The sequence below is a fragment of the Phacochoerus africanus genome, chromosome 11 (assembly GCF_016906955.1).
Source record: "Phacochoerus africanus isolate WHEZ1 chromosome 11, ROS_Pafr_v1, whole genome shotgun sequence".
NCBI classification, from domain to species: domain Eukaryota; kingdom Metazoa; phylum Chordata; class Mammalia; order Artiodactyla; family Suidae; genus Phacochoerus; species Phacochoerus africanus.
Genome location: NC_062554.1, coordinates 102,847,207 through 102,869,645, shown reverse-complemented (window position 1 = coordinate 102,869,645; position 22,439 = coordinate 102,847,207). Strand labels below are relative to the sequence as shown.

Sequence of the window (22,439 nt, the reverse complement as noted above, 5' to 3'; positions counted from 1 at the left end):
TCTACGGATATGATGGGATTCCTAATGGAACCCAAAAGTGTGTTGGTTCATACTACAAAATCCATAAGCCTCTCAGATGGGTCCTTCTCCAAACCTTGATCTCATGAACAGTGTATGAATAGTTTTGCAGCTTCGAAGTTTATTATTCTGTCAGACATAACTATGTAAAACATATTGGCTTCAACACTATGGTACCTGTTAGTCAATGCAGCTACTGATAGCTCTGTTCATCAATTCTAAACATCCTTAGTCATATCAATTCTAAACATCCTTGGTCATATCATCACTTCCATGACTTTTTCTAAGTATGTCTGTACTTTTAGTCTAGTAATTACCCGTTTACTAAAGCAGCAGCCTAGAAACTTATATAGACTATGTTCCCTATTCTCTTCGACAAATACTTATTAAGAATCAGATCTCAGCCAGGCACTGCTCTAGTTGCCGCTGATATAGTGTCACCAAAAGATGGATGCATCAGTCATGATGAGCTACGTTATGCTGCAATAACAAACGCCCCCCCTAAATCTCTGTGGGTTAAAACAAAAAAGATTTGCCCTTTGTGCTACATTCTCCTTGTCATCTAAGGTCCTAATTCCAGCACCCAGGATAGTGAAGCAGCTGCTACGTAGCTTCTGGAGGTTGCCAGCCATGTGGCAAAATGAGCGAGAGAGTGGTGAAGGGGATAAGAAATGCAAACTACCATGTGCCAGAATGGGAAGGACTGGACTCATATGGCAGTAATGAGCACAGCAGACAGAACCCCTGCTCCTAAGGGAACTTACATGCCAATAAGAGGAGAGAGAAAATCAGCAGTAGGAGTTCCCACTGAGGCACAATGGGATCAACAGCGTCTCTGCAGCAGCAGGTTTGATCCCAGGCCCTGCACAGTGGGTCAAAGGATTCTAGCTTTGCTGCAACTGCGGTGTAGGTCACAACTGTGGCTTGGATCTGATACCTGGCCTGGGAAGTCCATATGCCATAGGGTGGCCAAAAAAAAAAGAGAGAGAAATAGAAGCAAGATGTTAGATTGACAGGCTACACAGAAAGTAAACTTCTGCAGGACGAGATGCTGATTTTGAGAGAACGATCTGGGAGGTGGCCCCCTGAGGAAGTTACATTTACATGGAAGTCTAAAGAGTGAAAAGGAGCCAGCACAGGAGGAGCTCAGGGCAAGTTTTCCAGTCAAAAGAAACAACAGAGACCATGAGCTGGAGAGGAGTTGTGGTGTTGGAAGAACAGACAGAAGGCCAAGGTGGCCTGGAGTTCCTGAAGGTCAAGGAGTGCTCAGGGATGAAGGGCAGGAGCCAGATCATGCAGGGCCTTGCTGACCGTGGTAGGGACCTGGGGTCAGAATCCATCCATCCTGGGAACCAATCACAACCTGGCTTTGAAGTCAGACAGCGACATAACTTGATTTTAAGTTTTTACAAGATCACCCTTTTGAATATGTGGTTCAAAACAAAGGAGTGTTTCTAGAGCCCATTATCTGCCCACTCAGAGAGAGGAACTTTAAGGGGTGCAAAGGAAGTCGGGGGGGGGATCCTGTCTCAGGACCCTGTTTTCTGATTGGAAGGGTAGAGTACTTTAATGTTGTCCTTAACCCTTGTAATAAAATTACTGTTTAAAAATAGTTGGTGGTTGGGACAGTGTAGCACCTGTGTGTATGTGCATATGGCATGACTCCTCTGAAAATTACAAATCTGTAGCCCTAATTGTATATGAGAAATCAACTGTGACCAGAGTTAGTGGGAAGGATGCACTTACTGACCTGAGGCTCTGCTCTGTGCTTACCTCTGATTACTCGGGCTCTTGTCAGCTTGGTGGGGCTTGTTCCCTTAGGATTCCTCTAGGAGCGTGCCTTTGTCTCAACTACTCTGAGCCGTTTTTTTGAACTTATGATTGGCCATGTAATTTATATCCCACAGGCATTTCTCAGCCTTTTATTGAAAACCGGTTGTTAAAATGTAAATCTTCCTGAATCCTTGAACAAATCTCTTCCAGTGATGAGAGCAAAGATTTTTTACATACTCAAGTGGAAGTCTTAATTTGCATATTTGGAATTAAAATCAAAATTAGGCTATTTTCGGAGTTCTCACATGGCTCAGAGGGTTAAGGATCTGGCATTATCACCACTGTGGCTCTGGTTGCAGCTACGGCATGGGTTTGATCCTTAGCCTGGGAACTTCCTCATGCCGTGGGTGCAGGAAAAAAAAAACTCGACTCTTTTCCATAAGATTAGGAAGAATGAAGATGGAGCTATAATTTACAAAAGGAAATGGGAGTTCCCGTTGTGGCTCAGCAGGTTAAGATCCTGACATGGTGTCCATGAGGATGCTGATTCGATCCCTGGCCCTGCTCAGTGAGTTAAGGATCCAGCATTGCTGCAAGCTGCAGCATAGGTCACCGACAGACACAGCTCGGATCTGGTGTTGTTGTGGATGTGGCATAAGCCCCGCAGCTGCAGTTTTATTCAACCCCTGGCGTGGGGAACTTTCGCATGCACAGGTGTGGCCATAAAAAAAGGAAAAAAAAAAGAAAACTTAAAAAATAGAAAAGGAAGTGTTTTATGTGCTGTCAACGCTTGGTAGATGAGCCAAAATGGCTTGGTTTATTTGTGGACAGTGTTTAGATGGCACAGCTAATGAAGTCCAGCAGTCGATATAAAATACGGATATTGCTGCTTCCCCTCCTTGCATTTCTTCCTTCTTTCCCACTTACGTGGGAGACATTCCACTGTCCTTCAGAATTGGGGCCCTCATCTCTGCTAACTTTGTTGCTGCCTAAAGGCGTATGTGACACAAACGAGCAGAAAGGCAGCAAGCAGAAACTAAATGGAATGCAGTCTTCTTGAGCCATGTTCTCATATTTCCATGGACATCTGAATCCTTTAGGAGGCTTTAAAGTGCAGATTCTGCTTCAGTGGGACTGGGGTGGTATACTGCATAACAAATTATTCCAAAACTGAGTGGTAAAGCAACATCAGTTATCATCCAATTTCTGTGAGGCAGGAGTTGAAGAGCAGCTTAGCTCTCAGGACCTCTCAGGAGGCTGCACACAAGAGAAAAGCCAGGGCAGGTACAGGCATCTGAAAGCTCAAGCATCGGCTAAAGGATCTGTTTCCAAGACACCCAGTTACATGGCTGTTGGCAAGAGGCCTCAGTTTCTTTCAGTGGACCTGTCCATGGGCGGCCTGATTGTCCCTACTACGTGTCAGCTGGCTTTCTTCAGAGCGAGAGCCATGAGAGAGAGCAGGGGAGAAAGTGCAAATGCCTTTCAGGGCCTACTCTCAAAAGTCACACGGTGTCACTTTGACCATTCTTTTTCTGCCAGAAGCAAGTTACTAAGTCTAGTCTCAAAAAGAGAAGAGTTAGCTCCACTTTTTGAAGGGAGGGATGTCAAAGAATTTGTGGACATGTTTTAAAAACACCACAGGTCCTTGGATAACTATATCCAGTCTCTTGGGATAGGATGTGATAAAAGATAGTATGAGAAAAGGATTGTATGTATATGTATGACTGGGTCACTATACCATACAGCAAAAATTGACACAACACTGGAAATCAACTATACTTTAATAAAAAAATTTTTTAAAAGAGATCCATACCCCCCCCACAAAAAAAAAACAAAACCCACAGATTGAGCCCGTTCCCAGGTGATGCAGATCCTGGTCCTTGGACCAGACTTTGAGTAGAAGTACTAGAGAACCACCAGTGAGATTTTAGTCTTGTGATGCTTCATTTCTGGTACTATTTCTACTTTCTGAGTAGGTCATCCCAGCTAACTATCTAAATTATCCATTCTTTCATTCTCTCTCTCTCTCTCATCTTAATAAATATAAGCCATATTAACACACTATAATATTGACAAGAAAAACTATATTTTGAGAAAACATCACAGGTTTTTTGTCTGGAGTTTTGCCAGACACTGCCCACCTTGACTAGAATAAGGACGAGAAGCAACCTAGCTTCAGTTTTCTTCATGAGCCTTGATGTGACTCTCTCCCTTCTCCAACACATGCTCTCACCTCCAAGCTCCAGCTGCCCGTGTCTACACTGCACACAGCACACTCTCTCCCCACAGAGTTCCTATTCTTGGAGCCATTTTTATCCTCTCATCAAATGTGATGACTTCTTCTGTTTTAAAAAAGGTGGGATTAATTCTCTTGAGAGTTCAAATTTTTTGCAAGTTAGTCATTATTATTCCTGGCATCACCCCTTGTCAGATGTGGTGACAATAACTCCATGTGCTATCGATTAGCCTTAAAAGGCTTTCTTTTAGTTCTATATTTTTTCATAATATTTCTTGAATCTTAATTTTACTGAACTCTGTACTATGCAGCATGGCAAAGGGATTGAGATGCTCTGATCGGTCAATAATGGGGGAACTAAAACATTATTGTATGTAGCATGAATGATTTAAAATATTTCCAAAAGGGTTAGAATGTAATAAAATTCACATAACAAATAAAACTTTACTGAACATAATGTCTGTGAATACTCAGAAAGTACTTCAGTATCCTCAGGTCATAATTGTGAATATGCAGTGCCCTGTCTGTTTTTAATTTATATTTTAGTGAAATATAGTTGATTTACAATGTTGTGTCAGTTTCTAACAGACAGAAAAGTGATTCAGTTGCATATACATTCTTTTTCATGATAGTTTTATCAGAGGATATTGAATATAGTTCCCTGTGCTATACAGTAGGATCTTGGTATTTATCCATCTTATAGATACTAGTTTGCATTATGCAGTGCCCATCTTAGGAACAGTTGTGGAATAGGCAGTTAGGTAAATGCCAAGAAAGCCCTTTTCCCTACCAATAAATAAACTATATATACATATTGGTATTAATTGCTAATGATGGTGTATATCTTGTTGATTCCCACCGTTTTGTCACTAGCATTTTTTTACTTGGCATTCAACATGGCCCTTTCCCTGTGTCCTCTTTTAAAATAAAAATGTTTCTGGGAGGGGTAGCAGGAATAGCACCTGAGGTATCTTAAACTTTAATGTGCAGGTCCCTAAGTCACCACACCCTTCTGGTGACAGGCAGAGAAGGTTGGGTGGATGTGGTAAGTACTGGGGGCAGGGGAAGGTGGCATCGAGAAAGGAAGGTAGAACATTGGTGGGGAATGAGTTCTTCTGCTTTGCTATTTGCTAATTGGATTTTAGGGTTCCCATTGTGGCTCAGCGGAAATGAATCTAACTAGCATCCATGAGGACCCACGTTCCATCCCTGGCCCTGCTCAGTGGGTTAAGGATCTGGCATTGCCACGAGCTGTGGTGTAGATCGAAGACACTGCTCGGATCCTACATAGCTGTGGCTGTGGTGTAGGCCAGCAGCTACAGCTCTGATTTGAACCCTAGCTAGGGAACTTCTATGTGCCATGGGTGCGGCCCTAAAAAAAAAGACAAAAATAATAATAGTTTGACTTTATTCAGTCTTCAGTGACCAAGACCTGACAAAGTAGGAAGTGCCAGTAAAAGGATCTTTCTGCTTAATAGAATATCAGATTGGGCTGTGCTTCCTGTCTGGTGCTTCGATAATAAAGAACACTTCTTGGTTTTGTGCTGGGAGATTGAGATATTTCTTCTGAGTATATAATAATGATATGAGACTTTGTAATATTCAGGACAAAATCTAAAATTCAAATACATAATCTGGAGTGGATTTTTATGTCCCCCTTACCAACCTACTCATCACTCGTACAAAGCTGAGTGGTCTTTAAAAGAGCTTATGTATTTTCTTCCCCCATTTCCTGGGAGTTGGTGCATTAGAAACTGTCATGAAATTGATGAGCCTTCAAGTCTACTAATTCATTCCTTGGAAGTTAGATGAATATGCCTTCATTCTGTGAGATGCAATTGAAGTTTCTGCTGTAGTCTTGCCATTTAAAATAATACTGTTCCTTGCCTTTTTTGCCTCTAGGAAAGCTGTCCAAGTAACTGGATTTATGTCTTTTAACTCAGGGCTTGTTGTTCAGTATTCAAATGACAATGGGATACTCTGGCATTTGCTTCGAGAGTTGGATTTCATGTCATTTCTGGAACCACAGATCATTTCAATTGACCTGCCACGAGAGGCAAAGACACCTGCAACGGCTTTTCGCTGGTGGCAGCCCCAACATGGCAAGTTACTGCTCACCCCAGCTTTCCTGGTAGCTTTCAGATCATCCATTTAAAGCCATATTATATTATGTGTTTCTTAATTTGATGTAAATTTCTAGATAATTTGATTTAAAACCACCGTCATAAAGACACTCATATTGCTATGTAATGAACCTTCTCCAACCACCTTTATTCATCTGATTTCAGGAAAGCACTCAGCCCAGTGGGCCTTGGATGATGTCCTTATAGGAATGAATGACAGCTCTCAAACCGGGTTTCAAGACAAATTTGACGGCTCTTTAGATTTGCAAGCCAACTGGTATCGAATCCAAGGAGGTCAAGTTGATATTGACTGTCTCTCTATGGACACTGCTCTGATATTCACTGAAAACATAGGTATATATTTTCACAGGATAAAGGGAGAGTATTTAATTAACTAGAGGACTAAACTAACTAACTAAAACCCAGAAGGGGATTTTCTAATGCAGAACTGTGTGCATAATTGTCTATGCTGAGGGAGGCTCCTGGAAATAGAGTTGTATAATGTAACTTGGGAGCCCAATGACAATTTTTGCAGGATTTGTCTTTCATGGCATGCATAATATGGGAAAGGTTTCCTAAAAGCAGGACAAATATCTCTCTGAAGACATTCCCATGTTTTATACTTTGCAAAATTGCAGACTTATGACTCTATGTTTGCCCATCTCCAGGTGGTAAAGCTTTTCAAGTTAGCAGCCTTCCATATTTCCAAGACTATGCTAACCAGATAAAAATAGTCAACATGAGATGGAAAGTCTAAGCACACGTGAGGCAGTATAGATAAGACATAATATTTATTTGCTCCTGAAAGTATGATGAGCGTAAATACCAAAGAAGAAAAGAGAACACAATTATATGCTACTCTTAAACTTTCCCTTTTTTGTAGGAAAACCTCGTTATGCTGAGACCTGGGACTTTCATGTGTCAGCATCGACTTTCTTGCAGTTTGAAATGAGCATGGGCTGTAGCAAGCCTTTCAGCGACTCCCACGGTGTACAGCTCCAATATTCTCTGAACAACGGCAGGGACTGGCATCTTGTTACCGAAGAGTGTGTTCCTCCAACTATTGGCTGCCTGCACTACACAGAAAGCTCAGTTTACACCTCTGAGAGATTCCAGAACTGGAAGCGGATCACCGTCTACCTGCCACTCTCCACCATGTGAGAATTGTCATTCAGCTACATGTCAGAACTTTAGGTTTCTGTCACCTAATTGGAAAATAAGTGTGATGCCACTTGGAAATTAATGCTCTCATGATAGTTGTACATCAAACATACTGAGGGGGGCAGAATGAGTTCAAGGTGCTTGGGTTACCATTTTTGAATATGGTTAGGAGTTCTGAGTTTTACAAGGCTGACCTTTTCTGTTCTTCAGCAATGTGAAGGCTGCCCACCAGTGTTTAAACTATAGTAAATACAAGTATCTACAAATAGCCATACTGATACTTATCCACATGAGACGGTTTGCAGAATCATGACATACGGAAGAGTGTCCTTAATTGTTTGTTTGTTTAATCTCAGTACCAGGATAAGAGTAAGAGGTTTGTTCTGTTGAAATACTCACATCGCTTTCCATCTTTCTTCCCCTCCCCAGCATTTCTGATCACATTCAGAATTTGTATTAAGGCTTACAGCAGGCTCTTACAGTTGTGGTTTACGCATTTGGATAACTGGGGGATGCTTCTAGGAGCTAAGATGGACTGTGGTGACTGGTAGAGATTGGGCCATCCTAGGGCTGCTCCCCCAGAGCCCCACATCTCCCTTCCACTGCTCTGTTCTGAACTGTAGACAAGCTGGCCTCTGCAAGCTGCATTTGCCAGCTGCATGTGCTTGCTGGCTTCCTGATAAATATAGAGAGTGGCACACACTGGCAAGAAATTGGAGGGTGGAAATAAAGTTAAAATGGGGTATTCCTTACCCTCCCTTTCTGTTTCAAGCGCCTCTTGGCCAACTTGAGTGGCTACAGCTCCCCAAATATGTCCTCCATATGACAGTGGCCCCTGGGCACCAGCAAGTGTCTCTTGACTGTATCCCTCATCTTTGGACTTATACTGGCTTCCTGACTTTGCTAAACTCTGCTTCCCTCACTGCCCTGGTTGGTTTCTGAGCTCTGTCACTAACTGTGCATCCAGTTCCTTGTGTTAAATTCTTTGTGTTAAATTCTTACAGTGATGTCCATTTTCCTTCTTCAATTCTGATTGAATTGCACAATGGAAGATGCACAAAGAAATAGCAGAAAGAACCCAGAAACCAAAGCACTTTGGCATTTAGCCTAAAATAGTTTCTGATGGACCCCAGAGCTTTAAATAAAAAGTACTCACTTGGAGGAGTTCCCAGTGTGGCTCAGCAGTAATTAACCCAACTAGTACCCATGAGGATGCAGGTTCAATTCCTGGCCTTGCTCAGTGGGTTCAGGATCCGGTGTTGCCGTGAGCTGTGGTGTAGGTGGCAGACACAGCTTGGATCCTTCAGTGCTGTGGCTGAGGTGTAGGTCTGCAGCTGAAACTCCAGTTCAACCCCTAGCCTGGGAACTTACAAATGCTGTGGGTGCAGCCATAAAAAGAAAGAAAAAAAAAAGAGCGAGAGTACTTACTTGGAGCTCGTTTATTCACTTTGTTTTTATTCAAGAAATATTTATTGAACATCTGTTATGTTTTAGAAGACTCATAGAAAATGAATAAGCTGATGCCAGGATCTGGATATATTATTTAGGATAACAGATTTCTAAATGATTATTTATGCTATAAAATGATTACAGAGGCAAAACCCAGGGCTGTTATTGAAACACAGGGGGAATACTACCCAGCTCGGTTTGGAAAGACTGGGGGGGGGAGTCTTCTTGAGGCACCACTGTCTAAGTAACTGAGTAGAGCTTGTCCGAGGGAAGGGGGCTTGTGGGAAAGCACACGTGCTGTTGTAAACCAAAACAAAATCCCAGAGACCAGAACATGCATGAGTGGGTGGGAAAATTCAAGGTTTCAGCACTGCCAGAATATAATTATTAAGCAATAGGGAAAGAAGACGCAAGAGAAAAGGGCAGATGATGAAGGGGCCACATATTGCATGTCAGCGGTTTGGCCTTGCCATCACATGTGTCAGGGAACCATTTAAAAGGTGTTAAGCTGAGTGGTGACGTGATTAGATTTCCACTTCAGAGCCACCACACTGGCAGCTGTGTTGCACTGAAGGAGGGCTTGTGTAGGGAAAACAACAGCACTTGAAACATTACTATTGCAATTCCACTTCAAGTCAACTGTGTTCTCCATTCAGCATAACTAACACACTTCTGCCAAGCAGTCTGTTCCTTAATGAGAGACTGCTGCTGTTTGATAAGGCTGCACATATTTCTGCATGAAGTGGTCTTCTGACAGTATATTCCAAATAACAGATTGCAAATATAATTTAAAAAAAAAAAACATGGCAGTGCATTGCATCACTTGAGTCCTCTCCTTTAAGGCAGCCATGTCCTCAGGCACCAAAAGAGAGGGAGAAGCTGGGTGGGGCTTCCATTTACTGTCTCAGAAACCATTTTGAGCCTATAGAACAGCGACCTCATGGCAAGAAGTTTGTAAGATTCCAGCTCATCCTCGTGTTTCTCATCCTCAGTCTCTTTCCCAGTATTGAAGAGCCATAAAACCTGAAAGCAGAAACTAAGATTCTACATGTAGTTCAAACACGGAATAAATCAATAGTTTGAAGTAGCTTTCCCATCTCACAAGTGTTTGGAGGCTCTTGTATGAAAAAAAAATGGTGACATATTTTTAAAGCATGTTTTCTACTCTCCTGTTTGTGGGTCAAGATAAAACAACATCCAATACCTGGTATGCAAACAAAGTGTCTCAAAGGAGGGAGATCTGGAACCCAGAGGAGGGCACTTTAAAGCAAAAGAATTAAAATGAAGTTTGAAGGTTGCCAGTCAAACCAAGTGTGGCTTCTTTTGCTTAGATCTCCCAGGACCCGGTTCAGGTGGATCCAGGCCAACTACACTGTCGGGGCAGATGCCTGGGCTATTGATAATGTTGTGCTGGCCTCAGGATGTCCTTGGATGTGCTCAGGACGAGGGATTTGTGATGCTGGACGCTGTGTGTAAGTTAATAAAACCAGCAGTTTCTTTCTTTGCAATGCCAAGATAAAGATGGCTTCTTGAACGCATGACACCTAACGCCTTTTCTCCACTCACTTTTTTCTTAGGTGTGACCGGGGCTTTGGTGGAGCCTACTGTGTTCCTGTTGTTCCTCTGCCCTCGATTCTTAAAGATGATTTCAACGGGAACTTACATCCTGACCTTTGGCCTGAGGTGTATGGTGCAGAGAGAGGGAATCTGAATGGTGAAACCATCAAATCTGGAACGTCGCTCATTTTTAAAGGGGTCAGATGAGATTCTTTTTCACTACCACTGACATGCCTTTCTCACTGCTCCACACAGATGCATTTCTTTTATTTTAATTAAGATTTTTATTTTTTCTATTATAGTTGATTTACAGTGTTCTGTCAATTTCTGCTGTACAGCAAAGTGACCCAATCATAAATATATATATTATTCTTTTTCTCACATTATCCTCCATCATTTTCCATCACAAGTGACTATATATAGTTCCCTGGGCTATACAGCAGGATCTCATTTCTTATCCATTTCAAATGCAATAGTTTGCATCTAATAACCCCAGACCCCCAGTCCATCCCATTCCCTCCCCCTCGGCCACCACATGTCTGTTCTCTAAGACCATGAGTTTGTTTCTTTTCCACACGGATGCATTTTTATTCACATGATGTATCATTTTATATACAGTTATTGTCTCCTGGTGCATATCATGTTTCCTCTTATATTCTCTTCATATTTTATGATCACTTTGGCATGAAATTTTTCCTCTGCTTTGGTAATCAGACCTTCTTTACTCTCTGCTGGAATTATGTATGTAAAAGTATATGTACATGTAAAAATTATATATACTATTTCTAGAGTCTTGATTTCTAGAACATAGCACTTTAATGTTATTAAATATTTAACTTGCAATATTTTTTAAATGATTTTGTGAAAGGTCACTGCTTTTTCCTTTCTTGTTCTTACTTTTCCTCCAGCCAATAGAACCATTTGGCAATTGAGAAAGCCAAACATTTAAGTGAAGATAAATAGCACTCTCAACATCATCAGTGTACTTTTTGTGTTTCAACCTAGATGTTGGTTAGAGACTTGTTAAGTGGTTGTGTGAAACTGCTGAGCTGGCACATATTCATATGTGATTTCCCCGTCCCTCTCAGCATGGGGAAATCAGCTAATCTAGATCTGCAAATGAATTCTTTAACAAAAATCTGCATGGGTTTCTGAACCACCTTAATGATTAACACCTAACACTCAGAAAATTAGACACCCTGGAACTTTTTCAATTATGGTTAATAGATGCTGGCTATCAGCCTTGTTTGAATCCAAAATGCTGCTCAAGTTTTGGATGAGAAAGAAAAAACACCTGAGGGGTCAGAGAGATTTACAAGTCCCTAAGAGTTATAAGGGACCAAAGAAATTGAGGTAGGACATTTCAGGGTAGAAACTACTGGTCCTTTTGTGTAGTCTTAGTCTTGTCTAAGGTTTTAGCTCTGGTGATCTGTCTGTTTGAAACAGTTGACAAGACCAAAAAAGATGAAGTCCTGTAACTCAAAAATCTTTACGTGATAAAATTTTAAGCAGTAGAATTAACCTGGTCTCTAGATCCTATAAACAAGGAAGACATATAGTCTTTTATGTTTTCTCTTTAGCTGTTCAGATGCAAGGGCAGCCAAGCATTATATGTATTACACATATTATCTACCAGGTCTGCAAGATGCAAAGGGGTGTTAGTGTGTGTGTCGTTCAGTAGGCTGTGGTTTGACCTAGAAAGGCATTCTTTTGTGAAAAAAGGAAATGATAGTCTCTTTTTAATGTTTATAGATTCAGAAGTACTATCAGCTACTAAAATCGGTTTACACTGAGCCCAAATGGATTATTGAACCTGGGAAAGGATGAGAAAAGCAGCATCTGAATGAATTAGAATATCTGCAAAAGCAGGGCATGACCATTCCACCGGGTAGCTATCAACATCAAGTGCTTAACTATAAACAGAATTTATAATATGGAAGAAAGATACTTTCATATTACGGATCATGCCCCCTCCAACAAAATTGCTCCTACAAGATGCACTATAAAATGGGTTCTTTTATGGTTTATATTGGCCCATGGGAACAATTTTATACTGACATTCAGTAATCAGGGGGGAAAAGTAATCATATTCCTTTATCTTGATGTTGGCAAGAGGTATTTATGAGCTGGATCTATTAACTACCCACCTCGAAGCTTTTTCATTATAAGATGAAGAATTGACCTTTCCCCATAACCTTAACCTCTACTGTAAAAACATCCACAGCCTTATGCTTGTAGGTGTGTGAGGGAGAAGGTAGAGAGATCAAGACGTGAAGAATAGGCAATAATCAACTGTCATATGGATGGAACAGGGCAGTGAGTTATTAGGATAAAAGAAAAATAAGACTGGAAATACAAGGCTTTTACATGGCAACCTTCAATCCTGCGAGTTTGAATCTATGCCTTGTGAAGTTCAGGACTGGGGATAAATGCAGTTGCTTTTTCATTACAACATGGAGTAATTCTCAAATTCTAAGTTTAACGCATTATCTGGATAGCTGTCCTAAAGCCAAAAGATGATTTAATTAATAGGAGTTCCTGTTGTGGCTCAGTGGGTTAAGGACCCAGTGTTATCTCCGTGAGGATGCGGGTTTGATCCCTGGCCTCACTAAGTGGGTTAAGGATAAATCACAAGTTTGGCATAAATCAGCTCAGATGTTGCTGTGGTGTCACGTAGGCCACAGCTGCAGCTCTAATTTGACCCCTTTCCATATGTCTAAAAAGAAAAAAGAAAAAAAAAAGATGATTTAATAAGCAAATCACTGGTATCTCATGAAAGATAGAGGATATATTTCAGAATCTGATGTATCTGGGTTCATATCCTGCCATCATCACTTATGCAGCCTTGAGCAAGTGACTGTCCCTTGTCCTTATCTGCAACAGGAAGATAATAATATATTTCCCTTAGGAGTGATAGGCACTTCAAAGGAGTAAAGTGGCTCTTTTAGAACCCAGCATATTGTAGGCACTCAGTATATAGTTGCTGTTACAAAATTAGTCCTATTTAAAGATTTTCAGCTATTGAAGAATGCACTCTATAATAAATGTTAAGAACAAGAGGAATAATTTGCTTTGTCTACCTAAGATCATGTTTGGCTTGTCTTAGTGGATAATTAAGAAATCGGTAACCGTATCTACTCAGTTTCACACAGCCCTCCACCACCAAAGAGTCACTTCATTCAGAGTCACACCTGAGAAACTGAAGGCCTGTTTGTACCTAGGACATTCTCATAGTAAAGTTCTGTTTTCCTGGCAGTCACTGCAGTCCTGTGTACACATGGAGAAAGCAAACTATGGAGCTGTCAATTCCAGGCAACCAAAAATAGTTAATTAGCAGAAGAAATTACTAAAGCCAATACGATCACTTTCTGCCTTCCTTGGCTTCTCTGCATGAATGGTTCCAGCCCAAGCTTGGGGATTTGCTAGGTTATGCCTTATTTAACTTGACCGACTAGAGGGTGTTGTGTCAGCCTGCATGAGAGCCTCCTGGGGCTGTGAGAGCACGCAAAGGAGTAAGTTCCTAAGATTCTTTGGAACCCTGAAAAAGTTATCTGTTAGCTCTCAGCTTCCAGCAGGAGCACTTGGCACATTCTCCATCAGTTTGCTCCTTATTCCTCTCTCAACAAGCTATAATGAAAGAAGGCAGGTTTTTTTTTTTTAAAGGCCTGTTGATATGTAATGCTATCATTTTTGCACTGCTGTTTATAAAAGTCATAGCAAGGTGTGATTTAGGGTTGAGACAATGAAATGTTACTTAGGCACAGGAAATGAAAACCATTAAAATGGGGGAACCAGTCAATTTTTTCTTTCAAATTTGACCAGATATTTATTGCTTTTTGATCATTATGTATCTGTTATTTAGCTAATGCAAGTTAGAGGTATAAAACCAAAGGAAAATAATTTTGCAAAGGAAATCAGATGACTTAACATATATATTTTTGTTTTCAGGAGGGACTGCGAATGCTTATTTCAAGAGATCTAGACTGCACCAATACAATGTATGTCCAGTTTTCACTTCGATTTATAGCAAAAGGTAAGTCATTTCTGTGGGTGTGAATTCATTATTTCCCTTCAAGCAAATTTCCTTGTGCGGGTTCTTCCTCCACAGAGAACTAACAGATTGGAGAGCCATAAATTTTGCTATAGGAGAGAGCTAACATAAATTTGAGTACATAAATGTTCACAAATGTTCTTCTATAATGTATATTTAGTTTAATATAAGGGCAGGATAACTACTTATTTTGTAATGATTTCATATAGATGTAATAATCATACTAGTCCTGTGGTAGTTAAATTTATCATCATGTCCCTAGGCCTTTTTTTCTACCACTTCTTTCTAGCATAAAAAAATTAAATTTAAAAATTTAACTTAAGGAAACTTGGGATTTGCATTCACAGACATAAACCCTCAGAGCCAACTGTCATTCTGACCTTTTGTATTAAACTAAATTCTCTTGACAAAGAATGCCATTTGGATATAATAAATTTTCAAGTAGATTTTTATGTATATCCTGAAGTTTAAATGTTTGACCCTTTGTAAAATTGTGATGCCTGTAGAATCAAAAAAAATTTTTATGTAATATTTCCTAAAAGAAATACAGGAAGATAGTTGTTCATGTCTGAGAAAGAGATACTACTGTGTGAAAATCCAAGATTTGACGTGTGTTTTGAGATATATTTATACAGAAATCCAAACTTGTCATCACTTTAATTTGCCTCCGAAGCATTTGGACTCTAAAGCCTCTGTGTAAATATAAGTCAGCTTATGCACTGATGCAAAAAAAAAATAGTCTAAGATGATACCATTTCTCCATTTTTGTCACAGTATGTTTTATGCTTGTGTTATCTTCTTTCTAGGTACCCCTGAGAGGTCGCACTCCATTCTATTACAATTCTCCGTCAGTGGGGGTATCGCTTGGCACCTGATGGATGAATTTTACTTCCCTCAAACAACCAACATTCTTTTCATCAACGTTCCCTTGCCGAACACTGCCCAAACCAACGCTACAAGATTCAGGCTCTGGCAACCTTATAATAATGGTAAAAATGCACTTTCTCCTATCATGAAAACTGACTGTGGCATGTTAACACGCTTGTTTCTCAAATGTGGAAGAAGTATCTGTCAGCCGAGTAGCTCTGCCATCCATGGCACATTTTTACATGCTTCACTTTTGAGGAGTCTCAATGAATATTTAGCTTTCTCTGTCTTTATCTTCATACTTGATCAACTGTTAGCTTCGTGCTTGACTCGTAAGTTCTCTTGATGTAAATATAGCTAGATCCTGTCACAGAGCTAAGGTTTTTAAACTCCCATGCAGCTTTACCATTAGGTGCTCATCAGTTGTAACTACATTTTTTACTGAGTTTAGGAATGCATACTTCTTCTGAGTATGGCATTTCATGCATGAGGTAGAACAACAGTATGGCAAAATGCCATGACAGAGTGAGAGGTACTGACAACCAAGCAGATAGTGCCTGAGATAAAATATTCTGATCACACACACTTGCCTCAGTGATAAGTTAAAGTGAATGTATAATTTAACAGTATTTTCAAATGGTTACAGAAAATGATTTCACAAATTTGCAATGTTCTATTGCTTCCTCTGTTTCTATTAACTGCTGATTATAAAGGCCAGACTCTATCAAATTATGCATTTAATGGCCTAAGTAAGCATAGCAATATCACACTAAGTAGATTCTTTGCTTAACACAGAAATGGTTAAGAAAAATGTCCTGCCGTTTCTAAAATTTAACCTAAATATTTCCTTTATAACTAGTAAGTCAAAAATAAAATAAATTGAACTTATTGTGAACAGAAAAAATAATCTGTATAATCACCCAGTAAAAGTTCAAAAAAGAAATGCAACCAGTTTCAGAAAATAGTTGTCCAGAAAATAGTTGTCCAGAAAACCAGTCCAGAAAATAGTTGTCTTCATGTTGTGTTTGGAATGCTCACCAATTCTTCTTCCTCGCTTTCACCAACTGCTTCCAAAACAAGAAAAGGGAAGAAAGCTACTAGAATTAGAACAGTGATAGGATTAGAGAGAGAGCGGTATGTGTGACTTCACTGAAATCATCAAGTTGTTTCCACTCGCTGCTATTTACAGATCCTTTTTAAAAATATTTTGTAAGAATTCTACTAAAAGTAGGAATCAATGAAAAAGCAACCTTGTGAAATCTTCTTTCTGCTCATCATGGTCTCATCACCTTGTTTCCAGTTCAATCCAAGCAGTGCTTTGCAAAAGCATTGGATTTGCCCTTCTTACCTACCCAGTAACGTCTTCCTTAAACACCCTGCCTAAGCCACTAAATCGAATTCTGCGGCAGCCTGAGAAGTGATTTTCTAGTTTTCTTATGCTCCCACATATCTTCAGATAAACTGCAATTTCAAAAAGCATTAAGAAAAAAATTCAGTATTATATACCACAGAGTGTTTTCTCCTGTGTAGTTTCTAACTATTAGATAAAATTGTGCATCAGGCCAGTGTTGTCATGGCCATGGGCCTTCAGCCTGAAGGAAACGGTTCTAAGTCATGAGTTGACTCTGGAAAGTCATGAGCTACTCTGTGAATAGACTAGTTAGCATAACTCAGTTCTAAATCCACAGGCTGACCACCCTTTCTGACAGATTCAGGCATCTTACAGATTCCTCTAAACTATGAAAGCATAACTCAAAGCCTACTCTTGCTGGTGGGGGGTCCATAACACTTCTGCGATGGGAAGGGCAGCAGACTCCACCTGCCTCCTGAAATTAGTGGGGCTGCTCCATGTGAGCTCAGTTTATTTGATTGAAACATTAATTTGCGTGAACTATGCGTGTTACATAGTTTGTGCTTCTTTGCCTAGAAGGCACATGTTTAGCCTGTTGTTACTGAGTTCCTTCTGTCCTTTACTGTCTTCCAATGGACAAAAATGTCCATCTGATTTTCACCATTGGAAAAACTTGCTCTATCCAAAAATGCCTTAGGTAAGAAAGAAGAAATCTGGATTGTTGATGACTTCATCATTGATGGAAATAATTTAAACAACCCTGTGATGCTTCTGGATACTTTTGACTTTGGACCTAGAGAAGACAATTGGTTTTTCTATCCTGGTGGTAACATTGGTCTTTATTGCCCATATTCTTCCAAAGGAGCCCCGTAAGTATTTAATGGAGAAGTTAAAAATAAAGCCACTGCTCTAACAGATCACGATGAGCTTTTGCCTAAAGGGATTCACTGTTGTTCTCTTGTGTAACAGCGAGGAAGATTCAGCTATGGTGTTTGTTTCGAATGAAGTCGGCGAGCATTCCATTACCACTCGTGACCTGAATGTGAATGAGAACACCATCATACAATTTGAGGTACTTGACTTTGTTCCACTAGAAATGCTTTAAATTTTATCTTCAACAAAAGCTAGGAAAGAGAAGGAAAATCGCATGCAATTTCATGCATTATGACTTTCCATTTTTTGTGCAAGGACAAAAGAGGTTTTACATCATAATTCATTTTTATTAGCAGAACCGATTGTCCTACTAAGGTTTATTTCTGAACTTTGGTCCTTTATTTATGACATAATCGCCTCACCTACTATAGTGGGAAATTGTTGAAATAAATTATTTCAAACATTATAAAAATGGAAAGGACCATACTATCCTAATAGTATTTTCACCATTTTTGTGTGTTGCTTAGGACCCAGGTCAATGTCACTACAGTCTATAAATGCTAGCACATTTATGTAATATTTATCATGGTGTCATGAATTTTACAGATGAAATAATACTACAGTGTTTTTTATAACTTCTTTGTATTTCATTAGTATGTGTGGACTTCTCTTTTTTAAAAACAGCAAATTAGTAATACATGAAAGAAAAACTTTTATGTATTTCAAAAACTTAGATAGAATCAGCAGAACCAAAGGTACCTTTTGCTAGGGTTCAGTAGTAACTTTTGAAGATACCTGTTTCATTGTTAAAATCTATACCACCCATTGGTTAGGATTAAAATAGTGCCTAATTTGCATCAGCAAAATTTTGAATATTTACTCTAGATTAACTCTCTACATCCTCTAAATTAGAGTTGTTTCTTTCATTTTAAAATCAGAGGTCAAATGATGCTTTCGTGGAGAAATGATTCTCTATTTTAAGCTTCCTCTTATTTATATTTATGCTTTAAATGTTAATAAAAAGTAACACCTGTGGCCCTTTCAAGAATTCTGTTATCAAAAGAATCTAGGTAAAATCAAACTCTAGTTGCAAAGTTTGTCAGATGACAATGGATGACTCATCAAAAGGTAAGAGGAGTAAGTTCAACAACAATAATTACGTAAATATATCCGGTTGCTATGACACCAAGAAAATGTTAATCCCAGTTGGAAAAGGGAAACATTTTCATGGAAAGAATCCCATGAATTTATTTAAGTTTTAGTTTAATTAACTTGAAAGCATGAAAAAAGAATGGAGTGACTATTTCCCTAATGCTTAAAAAAGTCTTTCTGAGAAAGCTCTCCTGTTGCCAGGAGACAATGATTGTATTTTGTTGAAAACATATTAAAGAGTCTCCATGTGCAAAACTTGGGGGATTATTTGAAGGTGTCACAAGAAGGAAAATAGAAAGTCATCTTCCTATCCAGCAGACTGAAAAAAAGCTAAGAGAATTAGGGAAACCGTCTTTTCATTACGATGTGCTAGCTTGGCGATGAAACTGGGCTAAAGGTACAATTTGGACTTCCATGCCTGCCTCTGCCTTACCCACTTCCTAGCCTTTTATAAAATGAGGGAAAAATAAATTTTTCATGAGGCCGCTTGAAGTTCTTTATGAAAAATTATTATTTAAAGGTAATATTCAGTATTACTCAGGCAAAACAGAGTTTCGTGGTGTTAAATATTTCAGCAAGACAGTCCCCAGGAAAATGGACTCTCGGGAAAATAATGCAGTGGTGAATCATTTCAAGGCTTGTTGCTCTGAGGTAATTTGTATCATTTTTTTCTCCCTTGCCAAGATCAATGTCGGGTGCTCAACTGATAGCTCCTCTGCTGATCCCGTCAGACTGGAATTTTCCAGGGACTTTGGGGCAACCTGGCACCTGCTGCTCCCCCTCTGCTACCACAGCAGCAGTCACGTCAGCTCCTTGTGTTCCACTGAGCACCACCCGAGCAGCACCTACTACGCGGGGACCACGCAGGGCTGGAGGAGGGAGGTCGTACACTTTGGAAAGTTGCACCTTTGCGGGTAAGGACCCACTGCTTTGAGCCATGTTTTTCTCACTTCAGTTTTTTCCGTGACGTCACCATTGACTTGCCACTTGATGGGGGTGGGGGTGGATTTCCACCTTATGTTTCTTCCTCAGTTTTCCACTGAAAGCAGATCGGTGGCTATTTAAAACATAAGACACTGAGTGGACATACTGATAATTCACAGTTTGAAGATAGGCTTTGGAGAGCACCTCTCATCCTGGGTTCATTGTCCCATGGGTCTTTATTAGATCAGTGAGGAAGCCACGGAAATAGGATTTTCCCCTAATGTGGTCACCTGCCCTCTCCTGCCCCCATCTTACATTATAAATGCAGTTAGAATTTTGACTTTCAAACATCTACCTATGTCTCTTGTGTGGGGAGAAGGCACGTAAGGAAGCTGGAAGCCCACTGAATATTTCAGGGTTTCATAAAAAAAAATGTGTTAGCACTCTCCCCCTGGGCATTTCTAGTTTTTCAGCCTCTCTCAGCATCCTTGTTACATATATCTGACTCTTCTGTTGAAAAGCTATTTGGAGATCAAGGACTTCAATTCTAATCGAAATGAAAAGTATAGTTCAAAAAAAGCAAAGCTAATAATATAAGTGAACAAAGAGGAGAAGTCAGCAAAGCCGCCTGACTCAGAATTTGTCTTTTCTCCCAGAGTGAAAAGCTTACTCTTTCAGGGTATGCCAAAAAAATTAAGAAGAAAGTGCTAATATCATACTTTCAAGATGGAAATAGATTTACATTCCTGATGAGAAACTCAGCATAATTAGAGGTCTTGGTCTTCAAGCAAAACTGCTAATACCTAGTACTTTTCTGAAAGGAGTGAAAATGAATTTTCAAAAGTTTTCATTCTCTTTGCACATAAATCCATTCACTCCTCATCATATTATCAGCATAATTTTTATAATAGACTAAATTACTAAAGGACTCTGATATTTTGCGTTATCAAGAATGTCGTGTGTGGAGTTCCCGTCGTGGTGCAGCAGAAATGAATCTGACTAGGAACCATGAGGTTGCGAGTTCAATCCCTGGCCTCACTCAGTGGGTTAAGGATCCTGCATTGCTGTGAGCTGTGGTATAGGTCGCAGACGCAGCTCAGTTCCTGTGTTGCTGTAGCTGTGGCGTAGGCCAGCAGTTGTAGCTCTGATTTGACCCCTAGCCTGGGAACCTCCACGTGCCACACACACAAAAAAAGAATGTGATTTGTTAATTCTTGCTATTACACCAAGATATTATTCTAAGTATTCTATTAGAAAATCTGAAAATCTAATTGTTTTTTAAAAATAAGTATTGCTAAGCAAAATACCCTTAAGATTCTTTAGAAATGATAACCAAGGAGGCGAGGAGAGTCTCTGAAGATCATAGGAACAGATAAAGCTGCTGACTCAGCCAGCACAGCAGGAAAGCTGTTATTGGGGTGATGGGAGATAGGGTATGAATTTATCTATAACAGGATGGGATGGGGTAAATACCTCAGGAAAAACTTTTTATCCAAAAGCAGTTGTCTTATTTAAGATCATATGTTGCAAGAAACATAAAGAGGCTTACTAAAAAAAAAAAAGTGGAAGAAGTTAGATGAGATCAGGCATATTCAGGGTGGTATGGCCTTAGATGTGGAAGAACTTGTTAGAAACATACCAGAGAAGACCCTGGGCTCCACTCTCCATTCCGCAAGTGTGAGATCTGCCAAAGAAGTTTGTAAACCTCCTTTTTGTCATGCTAATGTTAACGTTGCTCAACCAACTATGGCTCTCATCTTCTGGAACTCTTCATTCTGCATTTCTAGAAAAGAAAATCTGAACCAGTCCGCTATGTCCAGAAAGCCATATGTTGTAACAAAAGCACATGTGTAAAAATCCATGCTGTTGGGCAGTGCGGGCAGGGAAAAATAGCTGGATATCCCGTCACTTCAGCACCTGTCACCAATACTGTGACCAGGATGGTACTGTGAAAACCTCTGGGTTTTCTCTTTAATGGCCCTCTAATCTCTTCCAGTTTGCTCAGCTAAGAGTTAAACAGAAAACAATCCTAAAGATAGGGTGAAGGCCATGATTTTAGATTATTTTAAAAACTTGCTTCTGCAAGTCCCCACAGGAAAATAATCCGATTTAAAGGCTTATGAGGAAATTCCTGTTATGGCTCAGCAGTAACAAGCCCCCACTAGTATCTATGAGGATGTAGGTTCCATCCCTGGCCTTGCTGAGTGGGTTAAAGGATTCGGCGTTGCTGTGAACCATGGTGTAGGTTGCAGACACGGCTTGGATCTGGCATTGCTATGACTATGGTATAGACTGACAGCCGTAGTTCAGATTTGACCCCTAGCCTGGGAACCTCCATATGCTGCACGTGCAGCCTAAAAAGTCAGTAAGTAAATAAGTAAATAAATAAATAAAATAGAGGCTTATGAAATACCATCACAAAGATCTGCCAACCAGAGGTGCTGAGTAAAGTTACCCACCCCCCTACCTCCAGGACAGAACTCCAGGGGCATGGAGCGAGCAGCACCACCAGTTGGCTTTGAGCAGCAAGCTGTATTTACACGTATAATTTGAATGAGAGAAATGTGGACATCTATATTTTCACCCCCAATATACTCCAGTTTAAAGTATACCTCCTCTAATTATAAAGCTAGTGAACTTAAACTATCATGTTATTTGTATCCCATGTCATTTTATTTCTATGAAAAGAAAACAAATCTGTTGGGGAGGCAGGCCCACTCTCCCAATGGTATAAACCTACTTTTCAAACTGCCTTCAACCGTTTCTGCATAGAGAACTTGCCTTAGTAGTGTTGTCTAGTCCTCGTTTCAGGAAAACAATTAGCAGTCTTCTTAAAACCCACACAGGCATGAATTGCTGGAAGGCAAAAGTTAAATTTTCTCCAACTCAGTGAACCATTCCTTG

General features: G+C 40.0%; 1 protein-coding gene across 3 annotated transcripts in view; it reads left to right on the top strand.

Moving 5' to 3' along the window:
- RELN (reelin) overlaps positions 1-22,439 on the top strand; it is a 500,685-nt gene that overhangs the window by 406,674 nt on the left and 71,572 nt on the right. For all 3 annotated transcript variants that reach the window (XM_047752963.1, XM_047752962.1, XM_047752964.1), the window contains exons 32-41: positions 5,971-6,129; positions 6,316-6,504; positions 7,034-7,307; positions 10,092-10,232; positions 10,338-10,515; positions 14,266-14,350; positions 15,175-15,357; positions 17,284-17,455; positions 17,556-17,658; positions 19,296-19,525. In XM_047752963.1, coding sequence (XP_047608919.1) covers positions 5,971-6,129; positions 6,316-6,504; positions 7,034-7,307; positions 10,092-10,232; positions 10,338-10,515; positions 14,266-14,350; positions 15,175-15,357; positions 17,284-17,455; positions 17,556-17,658; positions 19,296-19,525 — 1,714 coding nt within the window. The remainder of the gene's footprint in view (positions 1-5,970; positions 6,130-6,315; positions 6,505-7,033; positions 7,308-10,091; positions 10,233-10,337; positions 10,516-14,265; positions 14,351-15,174; positions 15,358-17,283; positions 17,456-17,555; positions 17,659-19,295; positions 19,526-22,439) is intronic.